This window comes from Pan troglodytes, chromosome 19 (genome assembly GCF_028858775.2).
Source record: "Pan troglodytes isolate AG18354 chromosome 19, NHGRI_mPanTro3-v2.0_pri, whole genome shotgun sequence".
Lineage (NCBI taxonomy): Eukaryota > Metazoa > Chordata > Mammalia > Primates > Hominidae > Pan > Pan troglodytes.
In genome coordinates, this window is record NC_072417.2 from 71,459,892 (window position 1) to 71,474,212 (window position 14,321).

At 47.9% G+C, this 14,321-nt stretch overlaps 1 protein-coding gene across 1 annotated transcript; it reads right to left on the minus strand.

Annotated features, from left to right (window-relative positions):
• Positions 1-6,018: 6,018 nt before the first annotated feature.
• SUPT4H1 (SPT4 homolog, DSIF elongation factor subunit) lies at positions 6,019-13,896 on the minus strand. The gene is made up of 5 exons (XM_523811.6): positions 12,890-13,896; positions 12,225-12,331; positions 8,370-8,425; positions 8,022-8,075; positions 6,019-7,154 (listed from the first exon to the last, which is right to left on the minus strand). The coding sequence occupies exons 1-5, from the start codon at positions 12,956-12,958 to the stop codon at positions 7,087-7,089; spliced, it is 354 nt and encodes a 117-aa protein (XP_523811.2). The 5' UTR covers positions 12,959-13,896; the 3' UTR covers positions 6,019-7,086.
• Positions 13,897-14,321: the final 425 nt, after the last annotated feature.

The window sequence follows — 14,321 nt, forward strand, 5'->3', positions numbered from 1 at the left end:
AGCTGACCAGAGAAAGTGCTGCAGCTGCCTGCACAGGGTGGGCCGACTGCTGGCTTGTTCAGTGCCTGTGATAACTCCCTTGCCTCAGGCCTCCCCAGCCCCTGCTGGGACCACTGGCCCAGGAGGAAGTCTGGGCTCTGGCTGCCACCTGCTTCCTCTCAGGAGTTCTTCTCCCTCCCAAGCATGGATTTGCATTTCCCCCTCTGCCTTCTGCTACTCAAGCCCCCAGGGATGAGGTGACAGTTAACCCCCCACTTCCTGCTAGTGGCCCCAGAGCGCTCACTTCCTTCCAGGTATTTTCCGGGATGGGGGAAGGGGTTGAAAGGGTGGTAGTTGCTGGGTTTGGAAAGGGGATGAGGGATCCATTTTGGAGAGAAACTGAGGTCCCCCTACCCTGCTGTCTGAAGCTGCTCCTTCCCTTCCCTCACGCTCACTCTGTAACACAAGAGCTCAGTTTGCAGGAAGAAGAGTGCATAGGCCGGAAGCAGCACACAGGGGCTTTCAAAATGGGCTAGGCCAGCTCTCTCTTAGAGGCCCAGGCCTCTATCCGCCATACATAGACCCCCAAGGAAAGTTCCTTGGACTTCAAGTTCCCTATCGGGACAACATAATGTCTGCCCTCTACCCGGAAGGCAGAGGGTTGAGAACGGGGGAGTGCCAAGGCATAGAGGGGAAATGTTTTCCATCCTATTTCTCAGAGGATCTGGCATGCTGGTACCAGCAGCACAAGGCAGAGTGTTCTCTGCACTCAGTTCCCGCTTCCTGGGATCTTATGGCAGAGAAACACAGCATCTTTAGACAAGAGGTACTGAGCTAGGCAGTGTAGGACATACAAAGTAGCAGCGACCCGCTCCTGAAGTCAAGCTGACCAGTCTCTGGGGCTCAGTCCTCTCCTCTAAAAAGTGAGGGGCTGGCCTAAGTCATGACTCCCCCAGTCCTAATGTTCTGTGGTCTGCCTTCACTCCTCTGTAGACTCTGCATCTCACCTTCCCACTGGTGAAGGCCTGGAAACCCCAAGACTGAGGCAGGCAGCCATGTGCTCTTCTCCCCAGTCTAAACCTTATTGGTGCAACCTATAGCAATTTTTACCAAGTGTGGCTGTCTGTTCTCCTAGGTCAGACAAGACTGGAAGGGGGACAGCCACACATGAGCAACAGAAGTGACAGCTGACAGGTTGCTATGAATCCAAGAGGTAGAAAAAGAGTCAGTCCCGGAACCATTTCACCACATGATACAAAAATGGAGGTTTACAACAATGACTTTGAACCAAATCAGGTTAAATCACATTCAGAATCTTGTATCCAAATAGCAAGGAAGTATATAACACATTTTTAAAAATTTAAGCTAGGTGTAGTGGCACATGCCTGTAGTCCCAGCTACTTGTGAGGCTGAAGCGGGAGAATCTCTTGAGCCCAGGAATTCAAGGCCAGTCTAGGCAACATAGTGAGACCCTGTCTAACAAAAAAGAACCACAGAAAAACAAACAAAAAAACAAAAAAAAAACACCCCAAACCAAACTTTATCTTATAAAAAACGAGAACATAAAGATTAAAATTTTAAAAAAACCTTGGCCAGGCGCAGTGGCTCACGCATATAATCCTAGCCTTTTAGGAGGCTGAGGCCGAAGGAACACTTGAGGCCAGGAATTTGAAACCCTGTCTCTACAAAAAATACCAAAAATACCCCAAAATGAGCTGGGTGGAGTGGTGCACACCTGTATTGTTAGATACTCTAGGAGCTGAAGTGAGAGGATTGATTGAGCCCAGGAGCTGGAGGCTTCAGTGAGCTACAATCGTGCCACTGCACTCCTGCCTGGGAAACAGAACAAGACCCTGTCTTTGGAAAAAAAAAAAAAAAAAGCCCTGGTGCTTGAAGGAAAATGTTTCTGTTTTGATTCAGTTTTGATGTATTTATGTATGATATATGTGGTGGAACACCTATTACCCAACAATGCTGAAAGGATGAAATTCTTGTCACACCTATCTAGAACTTACCTAGAGATAGGCAACCTTGGATAATGACAATTCCTTACATACTTAGTTTACAACTCTCAAATTGCTTTTGCCTAAATTATTGTATTTGATTTTTTTTTTTTTTTGAGACAGGGTCTTGCTCTGTTGCCCAGGCTAGAGTGCAGTGGCACAACTGGGACTCACTGCACCCGTGACCTCCTGGGCTCAAGTGATCCTCCTGCCTCAGCCTCCCAAGTAGTTGGGACTACAGGCGTGTGCCATCACGCCCAGCTAATTTAAAAAAAATTTTTAGTAGAGACAGGGCATCGCCCTTTGCACAGGCTGATCTCAGACTTCTGAGCTCAAGCAATCCACCTGCCTCAGCCTCCCAAAATGCTGGGATTACAGGCGTGAGCCACCACACCCAGCCAAAGCAAACTTTTTATTTGAAGTATAACAGTGAACAAATCCTAAGTATATAACAATATATTTCCAGAAAGTGAACTGACCTACATAACTAGCATCAAGATCAAGATAAAAGGCCGGACGCGGTGGCTCATGCCTGTAGTCCCAGCAGTTTGGGAGGCCGAGGTGGGTGGATGGCTTGAGCCCAGGAGTTCGAGACCAGCCTGGGCAGCATGACAAAACCCCGTCTCTACCAAAATATAAAAATTAGCTGGATGTGGTGGTGGATGCCTGTAGACCCCGCTACTTGAGGCACTGAGGTGGGAAGATCAACTGAGCCCAGGAGGTTGAGGCTGCAGTGAGCCATGATCATGCCACTGCACTGCAGTCTGGGTGACAAAGTGAGACCCTGTCTCAAAAAAAAAAAAAAAAAGTGAAAGAAAATAAAAGAAAGAAAGAAAGGGAAGGAAGGGAGAAAGAAAAGAAAGAAAAAGGAAGGAAGGAAGGAAAGAAAGAAACAAAATATAACCAGCACCTTAGGTGCTTCTCATGCCCTCCTCCACCACCACCTATCACAGCTAACCACGATCCTGCCCTTAACATCATAGTTTTGTCAACTGCACTTCCTAGACAAGAAACTTCATTTTAGAGGTGACTTGGGAAAGTCACAGGGTTGGTGGCTGGTGGAGGCAGCAGGGCCAGGACTCTGCCCTTAGTTAGATACATGTATTTTCATCGCACAAGTCTCAGTGTTCCAGTGGGGTGTGACGGTGCCATCATCAGTCTGCAGATGGAGGGAGGTGAGGAGGAAAAAGAGAGGTTGGGAGGTGTGGGGCACACAGGTCAGCAGGTGCGTAAGAGCTGCTGGAGTGGAATAGAAGATGCAGCCAGGGGTAACTCATGAAGGGCTAGACTGGTTTCCCAATGCTCTGCACAGGAATCCTTGAGTAAATCCCAAGGATCCCCTCCCCGGGCCATTGCCCCACTGCCTCCATCTCTTTGGCTAATTTTAGACTTAGGGACTAGAGTGGTGGGATTAGAGTGGTTGGTGGGCTCAACGTGTAGGGACAATGTGTTGTAATAACTTCACTCAGAAGAAAGCTAATGCCTCACACTGGTTCTGTTGAACACTTACGGAGGGAAAAAAAACTTGCTGTGTTTGTGGACAACTATGTCACAGTTAGTAGCCCTAAACTTGGTGTGGACATTATATTTCTTGAGCTGAGGCTCCACTACTTGATTATGGCTAAAACACTTTAACTCTTTTCTTCCCCGCCCCGAGACAGAGTCTTGCTCTGTCACCCTAGCTGGAGTGCAGTGGCACGATCTTGGCTCACTGCAACCTCCGCCTCCCGAGTTCAAGCACTTCTCCTGCCTCAGCCTCCCATGTAGCTGGGATTACAGGCGCCCACCACCACACCTGGCTAGCTTTTTATATTTTTAGTAGAGACGGGGTTTCACCATCTTGGCCAGGCTGGTCTTGAACTCCTGATCTCATGATCCACCCACCTTGGCCTCCCAAAGTGCTGGGATTACAGGCATAAGCCACCGTGCCCAGTCAAGACACTTTAACTCTTTCAGTCTCAGTCTCCTCATCACCAAATAAGGATGTTAACTAGTTCCAGGGTTTCTGTGAGAATCAAATGAGATACTGGATGTGAAAGCCCTTTGTCAACTGTATTTGGGTTTGTTTTGTTGTTTTCTGAGACACGGTCTCACTCTGTCCCCCAGGCTGGAGTGCAGTGGCGCCATCACGGCTCACTGCAGCCTCAAACTCCCAGACTCAAGGGATCCTCCCACCTCAGCCTCCCAAGTAGCTGGGACTACAGGTGTACACCACCATGCCTAGCTAATTTTTTGTATTTTTTGTAGAGATGGGCTTTTGCCATGTTGCCCAGGTTGGTCTTACACTCCTGGGTTCAAAGTGATCTGCCCGCTTTGACCTCCCCAAAGTGCTGGGATTAGAGGCATGAGCCACAGCACCCAGCACCTTTGTCAACTGTAAAAATATTTACATGAAAGGCTTTACTGATACTAAACATGAACCAGACTTCCAGACAAAGTTATTATTAGTCTGTTCTTAAACATGACCTACCTGCCTCTTTGATAGAGACCAGATGTCAGGGAGGGGACCTGAGGATCAAGTAGCAGGCTGCAGACAGACTAGGAGTAACAAGGCAGAAGCCACACCAAGAGCAAAGCCTCAGTTCCCAACCCTGGTGAAACTGCTCCCCTCCAAGACCAGACCATCCTGACCCTTGCTCTATCAGCTACCAGTCCTTTCTTGAGCTGGAGGCTGCATTATCAATGCACTGCCACTGAGCTCCTCAGTGTTCTGGGAGACCCTAATTCCACAGTATGTGGCAGGGAGGAAGTAGGGAATGAGGCAAGGGCAGGCAAGGGGAAGGCAGCCTGGCTACTATTCCTAGTCTCTGCCTGACTTGCGTCTGTCCTTGTTGAGCTAGGGAGGAGGCTTGCTCTTCAGGAGAGAAGCCAAACTATTGAGCAAGCCAAGGAGAGATCTTAAGATGCTATGCACTCAGAACTTCGGCAGCCAGGATGGGACTGAAACTCTGACAGACACAATGGGCCAATGGGGCAGGACATAGCTCTCATGGCTGCCCTCATAGCCATGGAAAGCAGGGCAGCAGTACCAGGACCGCCCACTCCCAGGGAGCTGTGAACCAAGTCCTTGTCTTAATTTCTTTGGGTTCCCAGTAGAGGATGGGACTCCAGCACCTTTCTGCCTGTCTGGGTTGCTGAGTGGCACCACCTGCATGTTCAAGTACCAGAGAAAGCAAGAAAGCTAATTCAGCAGCAGCTCCCAGGGAGAGCCCACTTGGCACAGTCTGTAGAGTCCAGGAAGGAAAACAGGCCACCCTTCCCCCACAAGCATCAATGCCTATGCTATGTCTTTTGCTTCCTGTGAGACTGTCAGTTAGGGCCCAGTTCAGTGTAGGGCTGAGGCAGCCTGAATGTGGTTATTTGTGCAAGCTCCTCTTGCCTCCCCTCCCCACAACTGTTTCCATTCTCACCAAGCAGCCACGTCCGGGTCAGACACCCAGGACAGCAGCTGGGGCTTTCCAAGGGACTTTTTGAGAAGCTAGTGAAAGTTGGGTGTTGGCTGCACAGCCTGGGCACTTGCTGAAACGCACTTCTTCCATCCAGGACGTAAGCTCTAGCCTGGCAGGGTTGCTTTCAGGTTGAAATTGAACAGAAATCACCACCCATGGAGCTTTCTGTTTGCTGGGCTGGGGAAATCCTTGAGAAACTCAGTTTGGAGTTGGGGTTATCTGACCATTCCCTCAGAGCTTGAAGGCACCAGAGAAAATGGTTTTGGTTTGAAGACCATGAGTGGACATGAGCAGCCCGGCCAGTCCCAGTTTCCCTCCCATAGGCCTATGTGAGGACAAGGAAGGGGAGTAGACAAACTAATCAGAGTCAGGTCGCATCTCTCCTCCTTCCCACACTCTCCAGGCCACAGGTTAACAAGCAAAATCAACTCAAGAGCAACACCAGGTGGCTGAGACACAAAGCCCTAGCACAGGCAGCTCTGCCCTAGGACAGCACAGCTCACCCTGCAGTTGTGGTTCTCAGCATTTCCCCTACTATTTTGGCTGATTGTGCACATATTCTATGTATTGAAAAATGGCCCAAAAAGGAGAGCAAAAGTATTTCACCTTTATAATACTTATATAATTTTCACATAGCTTCGTTTCTACAATCACAACAATCCTGAGGTAAACAGGCAGGGTGCAATCATTCTCTTTTTACAGGGAGAACAAGGAACTTAGGGAAATCAAAATAGGGATACTAACAGGATTTCTGTGGAAATTTAAATGAGAATTTGTGGTAAATTTTTTTATCCTAAAACAACTCACCTTGGCCGAAAAATGGGATGTTACCCAAGGTCCCCTACTAGGCCAGAGGAGAAAAGGACCTACCTCCTACAGGGGCACAAACAAGGGAGACTAGGACTCAGTGGTCGCCCAAGGCCCAAGGGTCTCCAGTGAGTGCTTGAGACTGGCCTAAGGTATAGGAAGAGCAGTGAAGAGAAGAAAATAGACAAGCAGGGGAGGGAAGAATTATTAAACATGGTCAAGGAGCACTCTACAAAGCCTCAGGATTTCTTCAAGGGATACTGCTGTGCCAGGTCTCGAGGGCAGAAGGATACAAGTGTGAGACACCAGGGCCACCAAGTTGATGGGGTTACTGAGCCTCTGGATCAGCACCCTCTGATAGGAAGCAAGGAAGCACACTACAAAGGCTGCAATCCCAGAGGCTGAGACAGTCAAGAGAGAGTAGAAGGGCCTCTGCTGCTCTGGGAAGGTTCTTATAGGGCAAATAAGCTATTACTGTGCCTAAGAGAATGGAAGAGGGAGGCAAGGCAGGTGTCATGGCCTTCAGAACTTTCTCGAGGTTCATATTTATTGACATTTGACCTAGAGTCCTTGGCATGGGGAAGGCACAGACCTGGGCCACGGGTAGGAAAATCAGCATCCTACTCTCTCCTCAATTCCATCTGTTAATCCACCAACCCAAATCCCTCCCACCCCACCTGTAGTCCAAAGAAGATAAAATGATAAAATGATGTGCTGCTCTCTCAACAGTCAGCTGAGTCTGAATTGGAGGGTAGGAAGTATTTGAAGTTCTGTTCATTTAGTTCCAGAACAAGAAATAAGCAGAGGCAGGAGGTGGAGAGCAAAGATGCTGGCAGCCCTGCATCTTGCTAGGTCTTTATAGCTGTGTCTCTGGATTTGTAGGCCACTCCTCGACTTTTCAGCTCCCGCACGATTCCTGAAGCAGGAAAAGAAACAGTTCTGTGAGGTAAGATTCAGAAGGGTAAGATAGGCCACTCAGCTGCCACCTTGAGGGGGGTACTATAAGCAAACTGGAGTTCCTAGACTACTTATTAATCGTCTGCTTGGCCAGGCACGGTGGCTCATGCCTGTAATCTCAGCACTTTGGGAGGTCAAGGTGGATCACCTGAGGTCAGGAGTTCAAGACCAGCCTGGGCTACAGAGCAAGGCCCCATCTCTACAAAAAAATTTTAAAAATTAGCCAGGTGTAGTGGCTTGCACCTGTAGTGCCAGCTATTTGGGAGGCTGAGGCGGGAGGATCCCTTGAATCCATGAGTTCAAGGCTGCAGTGAGCTCTGATAATGCCACTATACTTCAGCCTGGGTGACAGAGACTCTGTCTCAAAAAAAAAAAAAAGGTCCTGCTTAGTTGACTCATTACTAGTGAAGACCCAGGCAGGTATTTGGTAAGAATGAGAAGAAAAAGAGGGATACATGTAGTCATCAAAAGCAAAGGTTCTAAGCCAGGCACCTGTAGTCCCAGCTACTCAGGAGGCAGAGGTGGGAGGAGCACATGAGCCCAGGAGTTAGAGTCCAGCCTGGGCAACATAGTGAGACCTTGTCTCTAAAAAAAATAAAAAACAGAAACAGCAAAATTTCTGGAGCCAGAATGCCTGGATTCCAATCCTGGCTCCTCATTTACTAGCTGGTGACCTCCAGCAAGTGATTTAACCTCTCTGTGCCTGGTTCCCCCCATCTGTAAAATGCTGAACCTCATAGAATGTGAGAATTGGCATTAATTCAGATAAAAAAACTTCTGCAGAGCTTTACAGTAAATGAACATTGGCTGTTATGATTATTATTACCTTGGGGCAGGCGACCAGTGACTGACACCGCATATACACCTGGCTTAAAGTTACCTGAGAGAGAAGAAAAAAGATACAAGATTACAGTGAAGTTAGTTAAGACTCAAGATCAAATGGAAGCTTAAGCTAAACATTAAAGAAGTGATGCAACTCCAAGAGAAGAGCTATCCCCTCTTTTGGCTACAAGTGTTAAATGACAAGGCACAGGGCACTGCTTCCCTGTGTTTCCTACAACCCGATCTTTCCCACCCTGAGGTCACTCATCTTGCTGATTTGAGACTCCCTAATGGACCTGAGGAACAGCAACAACACTACAACTAAGCCAAAAGGAGAAAGGCCGACACTTACTGACTCGCTGCCACTTGGAGACCCAGCTGTCCTCTGGACTCATCATCGCAATGATTCTAGGGAGGGAAAAGAAATGGAGAGTCAGCCTGAGCCTCCCTGGGCCTGAGCTCAATTCTGAGAGAGGAATCTAGGAAAAAGCCAAGTACTGAGTCTCCATTGGAAAGCTGGCAAAACTGCCTTCTGATGTTGGGATGAGGCTGATCAAAGCTAGGACTGACAAAAGTTCTTCATTCTTATGTCCTTGGCCTGCCAGCCACAGGTCAGTTTCCATCCCCAAAAGATTATCTCACTCGGCTCACAAACATCCTTAGCCTAACATTCCCTAGAAAATGAGATGGCTTTAGGACTAGGGGTCCAATAGTTACAACTAACACAACTACAAGGGGTCTAGGGCCTAGTGCAAAGAGGAGGGTGAGTGAAAACAACGGATCCTCCTACTAGAAAGGAGTTCAACTTGGCTAAACTTTTCCTCTTAATGACCTATACATATGGGGACCCCTCTAATGACCTATACATGTGGGGTTCCCTTCTCAGAACCTCATCAGTAAGCTGAGACTCAAAGGTTGAGATAATACATGAAAAACACCTAGCACAAAGACTAGCACAGAGTAGGTGCTAAATAAGCATTAGCTCTCCTCATTATCCTAATAGTCCTTCCCAGGTAGCTGTGATTCCAGAGGAATGGTAAGGCTATTCAAGGGCTAGAAGATGCTGCTTGAGCAAGATGGGTAAGCAATTTTGTCATTCAATGCATTCAATCAAATGCTTACTGACTGCCTATTGTGTGGGTGTAAGCACTGACATTTGTTGACTGCCTCAATATGCCACCCCTCTTCTCTCAGTAACAATCTTGGATTCTTATTTGAGAAGATTCCCTTCCCATCCAAATCCTACATTCTCAGCCATGCGCTGTTAAGTGGAACCGACCCTACCTCCAGGGGTGACAAGCAGAACACTAGCCCCCAGCCCTGCAGCCTGATGGGAGATAGGCATGTATGCAGGCCATCCTCCTGACCACAAGTATATTCTTCTCTGTCCTTCGCAATCTATCTTTTTAGCCTTAGGGTCCCTACAGCCCAACCTTATGATTTAACCTAAACAGAATTCCCACTGTTCTCCAAAAACATCCTGGTTTTCCCCATCCTAAGCCTTTGCTCTAGTCACTCCCTTTATTTGGAATGTTCTCTCTCTCTTACCTCAACTTCCTCAAAAATCCCAAACTTCTTGCCTTAAGAGGAAAGTACTACCTCTTCCAATTCTGGTTGAGGTCATCTAGCCCTCTTCCGATCTTTAATTTGCCCACTCTTTAAGACCTAATATGCACTAGAATTATACAAATAATTCCTACAACCTAACAACAAAAAAACCAAACTGAAGTCAAAAATGAGCAAAGGCCTTGAATAGGCATTTCTCCAAAGATATACAAATGGCTATAAGCACATAAGAGGCTCAACATCACCATTCATTGGGGGAAATGGGACACCAAAGTCACACCCATCAGGATGGCTATTATTAATAAATAATTAAGTGTTGGTGAGGATGGGGAGAAATTAGAACCTTTGGGCACTGTTGGCGGGAATGGAAAATGGTGCAGTTGCTAAACAGTATGACAGTTCCTCAAAAAATTAAACACTGAACTATCATATGATCTAGCAATTTCACTTGTGGATATACAGATGATCCCTGACTTACCTTAGTTCAACTTATGATTTTTCAAATTTATGATTTTGCAAAAGTGACATGCATTCAATAGAAATCGTTTTCAAATTTTAAATTTTGTTCTTTTCCAGGCTAGCAATTCAGTACAATATTCTGTCATGATGCTGCGCAGCAGCCATGAGCCACAGCTTCTGGTCAGCCACAGTAACATAAGCGTTCTGAGCACATTTGAAGTAGGCTAACTTATTATATTCAGTAGGTTGGGTGTGTTAAATGCACTTTTGGCTTATATTTTCAACTTATGATGGGCTTATTAGGTTGTAACTCCTCGGAAGTTGAGAAGCATCTGTACTGAAAATAATGAAAAGCAGGGACTTGAACACATATTTGTATACCAATGTTCACAGCAGTATTATTCACAAATAGCCAAAAGGGAGAAACAACCCAAGATATCATTGATGAATGAATGGGCAGCAGAACATGCTATACACATACAAGGGAATATTATTCAGCTCAAAAGAGGAGGGAAATTCTGTTGCATACTACAATATGAATGAACCTTGAAGACATTATGTTAAGTGAAAGAAGCTACAAAATGCTACTGAATGAGCCCATAGGTACCTAAGGGTGCCTAAGGTGGCCAAATTCATAGAGACAAAGCATGGTGGTTGTCAGGGACAGGAGGGAGGAGAGAATGAGGAGCTAGTGTTTAATGGGTACAGATGAAAAAAGTTCTGGAGATGGATGGTGGTGACGGTTGCACAATGAGTATGCACTAATGCCACTGAATTGTGTATTTAGAAATGGCGACCGGGCACAGTGGCTCATGTCTGTAATCCCAGCACTTTGTGAGGCTGAGACGGGAGGATCACCTGAGGTCAGGAGTTCGAGACCAGCCTGGCCAGCATGGCAAAACCCTGTCTCTACTAAAAAAGTACAAAAATTAGCTGGGCGTGGTGGTGGGCGCCTGTAATCCCAGCTACTCAGGAGGCTGAGGCAGGAGGCGGAGGTTGCAGTGAGCTGAGATCGTGCCATTGCAGCCGGGCGCTGTGGCTCACTCCTGTAATCCCAGCACTTTGGGAGGCCGAGGCGGGTGGATCATGAGGTCAGCAGTTCAAGACCAGTCTGACCAACATGGTGAAACCCCGTCTCTACTAAAAATACAAAAATTAGCTGGGTATGGTGGCAGGTGCCTGTAATCCCAGCTACTCAGGAGGCTGAGGCAGAGAACTGCTTGAACCTGGGAGGCGGAGGTTGCAGTGAGCCGAGATTGCGCCACTGCACTCCAGCCTGGGTGACAGAGCGAGACTCCATCTCAAATAAATAAATTAATAAATAAGTAAAATGGCTAAAATGGGCCGGGCATGGTGACTCATACTTGTAATCCCAGCACTATAAGAGGCCGAGGTGGGCAGATCACCTGAGGTCAGGAGTTTGAGACCAGCCTGGCCAACATGGTGAAACCCCGTCTCTACTAAAGATATAAAAATTAGCTGGGAGTGGTGGTGGGTGCCTGTAATCCCAGCTACTCAAGAGGCTGAGGCAGGAGAATTGCTTGAACCCAGGAGGCAGAGGTTGCAGTGAGCCGAGACTGCGCCATTGCACTCCAGCCTGAGTGGCAAGGGCGAAAAGTCTGTCCAAAAAAAAAAAAAAGGCAACAGCTTTTGGGCAATGATCTATCATTACTACACCTCCCTTCCCTTCATTTTCAAAAAAAATTTTCACGCATTTAACAAACATTATTAAGATTACATTCTTTCTTCTCATGTTAAGTCTTTGAAATCTGGGGTATATTTTATACTTAAAAGCATGTCTTAATTTGGACTAGACACATTTCAAGTGCTCAGTAGCTACACGTGGATAGTGGTCACTGTATTAGATGCATAGCACTAGTATGTCCCAAAATAACTGTTGAGGCTGGACACAGTGGCTTACACCTATAATCCCAGCACTCTGGGAGGTTGAAGTCAGAGGATCATTCCACGCTGCAGTGAGCTATGATCATGCCACTGCACTCCAGCCTGAGCCACAGAGCAAAACCCTGATTCAAAAAAAAAAAAAAAAAAAAACCCACACAAAATAACCCCCAAAAACGAATGGCTGGGCCCAACTAGGATTAACACTTGCCCTGCATTTACTTCTCTGGGTGCAGGTTGGGTAATGCAGAAGTGAATGATGGAAACTGAAGCAGCTTACCCATCAAAGGAAGAGCTAGTGCAGTCATATACCATCTCTCGGTTACCCTTCATTTGTAGATATGCATCACAATTGTCACAACCATCATATTCAAACTGGTCTATAGTCTGGGAGTGAAAGAAAAATAAAGGAAAAGGAGAGATAAGCATGAACAAGACCAAGAGAAAAAGTAGCTTTCTCAGTACTTCGACCTGCTCAATTTCTTGTTTCCCTATGTTGACTTTGTATCCTAAGGTTCCCCACCTACTACTCTCAAAGCTCCATTCCTAAGTCCCACCCTCCCACTCCTTCCTCTCTTGTTCCCAATTCCGTTTTATCTATTCCTTTCTCTAGTCTACTCAGGGTCAGGCATCCTTTCCGACTACTCGCTCAGCAGCGGATCCCCACCCGCCTCTGACTCCCAGTGTCTTTCGGCTCCAACGTAAGTTCACCGAACGTCTAAGAGCTGAGGATTCAAAGGCATGTTAAGACCGCCCCTGCCCTCAGCTGCAAGACCTGTCCGCGATCCTACGAGGTAAACGATGGCCTCCTTCGGCTTCTCACTCCCCCTGCCACCTCTGAGTTCTGAGACTTACTTTTCTCTTTACTGTCCCACAGCCCCATTCCGCCCTCTTTCCCCGACCTTGGTCCCCCATGGGCCCTACAACCAGGTCCCCGACTGACACCTTGACCAGCGAACACAGCAAACAGGCCCGCAGATGCCGCAGGTCCTTCGGCACCGTCTCCAGGGCCATCTTCGCCGATGGGAAGAACAACAGGGAGCTAGACGACCACAGCCTGTGCACCCGCAGGAAGTAAATAGCTCGTTACCCAGAATGCCCACCACTTCCGGCGCTTAGACTTCCTCTTCCGGTGTGGGCGGGCGCCAGCTCCGCCCCTACCCCCGCCAGAGGAGATGGTTTCTCCTACCGGCAGGCGGGGAGGCTGGGCGGCCGGCCGCCACCTGGGCCGGGGCGCGTCGCAGCCACCTGAGCCCGCCGAGGGCGCGGCGGAGGCTGTGTAGGGTAGTCAGCGGGCCCCCGGGGCGGGGGGGCGGCTGCGCTTGCGCGGGAGTGTGTCGGGCTGAGCCGCAGCGCCGAGACGCGGGCTGTTTGATCTGGGCTGGTGGCCCTGGGCGCCGGTCCTGTTCCCCGATGGTAACCCGAAGTTTGTTTTTTTTTTGTTTTGTCTCCCCGTTTTAGAAGCATTGGGGGCAGTGAATCCACTGTCTCCCTCTGGATTGTCTCTGCAGAGACCGAGAAGAAATCCAGGGACAGCCCCACCCCTCCTTCCTAACTGCGAGAGCGCTATAGGGTTTCCACTTGCTTCCCACAGGAATGCTGGCCTGGGAGCTACGGCGGAAAAAAATGCGTATTTATCTTTTAAAACTCCGTCTGTTTGCTCGTTCCGGCTGATAATTTATACTTTGCGCAGTTCTTAGCGCTTAGACACGGTTCCTTTACTAAAGACCATTTGTAGGAGATTAGGTGTCCTTTTTTTCCCTTTCATTTCACCGTCTAGGAAGCGAAATGCCTTGTTCTATAGGCACCAAACCACCACCCCTACCAAACCTTTCTCGGGGAAGCAGAAGGGGAACTTGTGCCTTGTGAGGAAGCGACAAAGGCCCCTTCTGGCCCTGGAGACTTCACGCCAATGGAGCACCAGCTCTCTGTCCTCGCAATAGCCCGAGTGCAGGCAGAACGCAGTCATTTGTGTTTATCTGAGAGGAGCTTTGGGATATAAATAGTTTCAGGCCCCGCTGCTCTGTCATTCCAGCCCAGCCTCCTGATTGAGCTGCTTCCGGGCGGGCTTGCTTCTTGTTGGCGGTCCCATGCTGTGTTCAGATGGGCTCTGTGACAGGTTTGGATGTTTTCTATCACTGAATAAAACTTTCCACTTTGGAACATGTTTTCTACACTCTATTATCTCATGTAAGTCCTGCAACAACTATTAAGTAGGCCCATTTTATGGACTGAAAAAGCGAGGCACAGAGTATTTGCCCAAGGTCTTAGTCACTGAAGTATGATAATGTGTGAAGCGAACAGTATAATAATAATGACTGAAGCACAGTAAGAATCCAGTCATGCTTTCTCCTTCCCTGATCTCACTAAGCCACAC

Excerpts from the sequence above, each read along its gene's own strand:
- SUPT4H1 (XM_523811.6), bottom strand. The coding sequence starts at position 12,958 with ATGGCCCTGGAGACGGTGCCGAAGGACCTGCGGCATCTGCGGGCCTGT. Across the intron at positions 8,426-12,224 it reads ACTAGCTCTTCCTTTGATGG|AATCATTGCGATGATGAGTC; the intron begins GTAAGCTGCTTC and ends TTCCCTCCCTAG. Across the intron at positions 8,076-8,369 it reads CTCCAAGTGGCAGCGAGTCA|GTAACTTTAAGCCAGGTGTA; the intron begins GTAAGTGTCGGC and ends CTTCTCTCTCAG.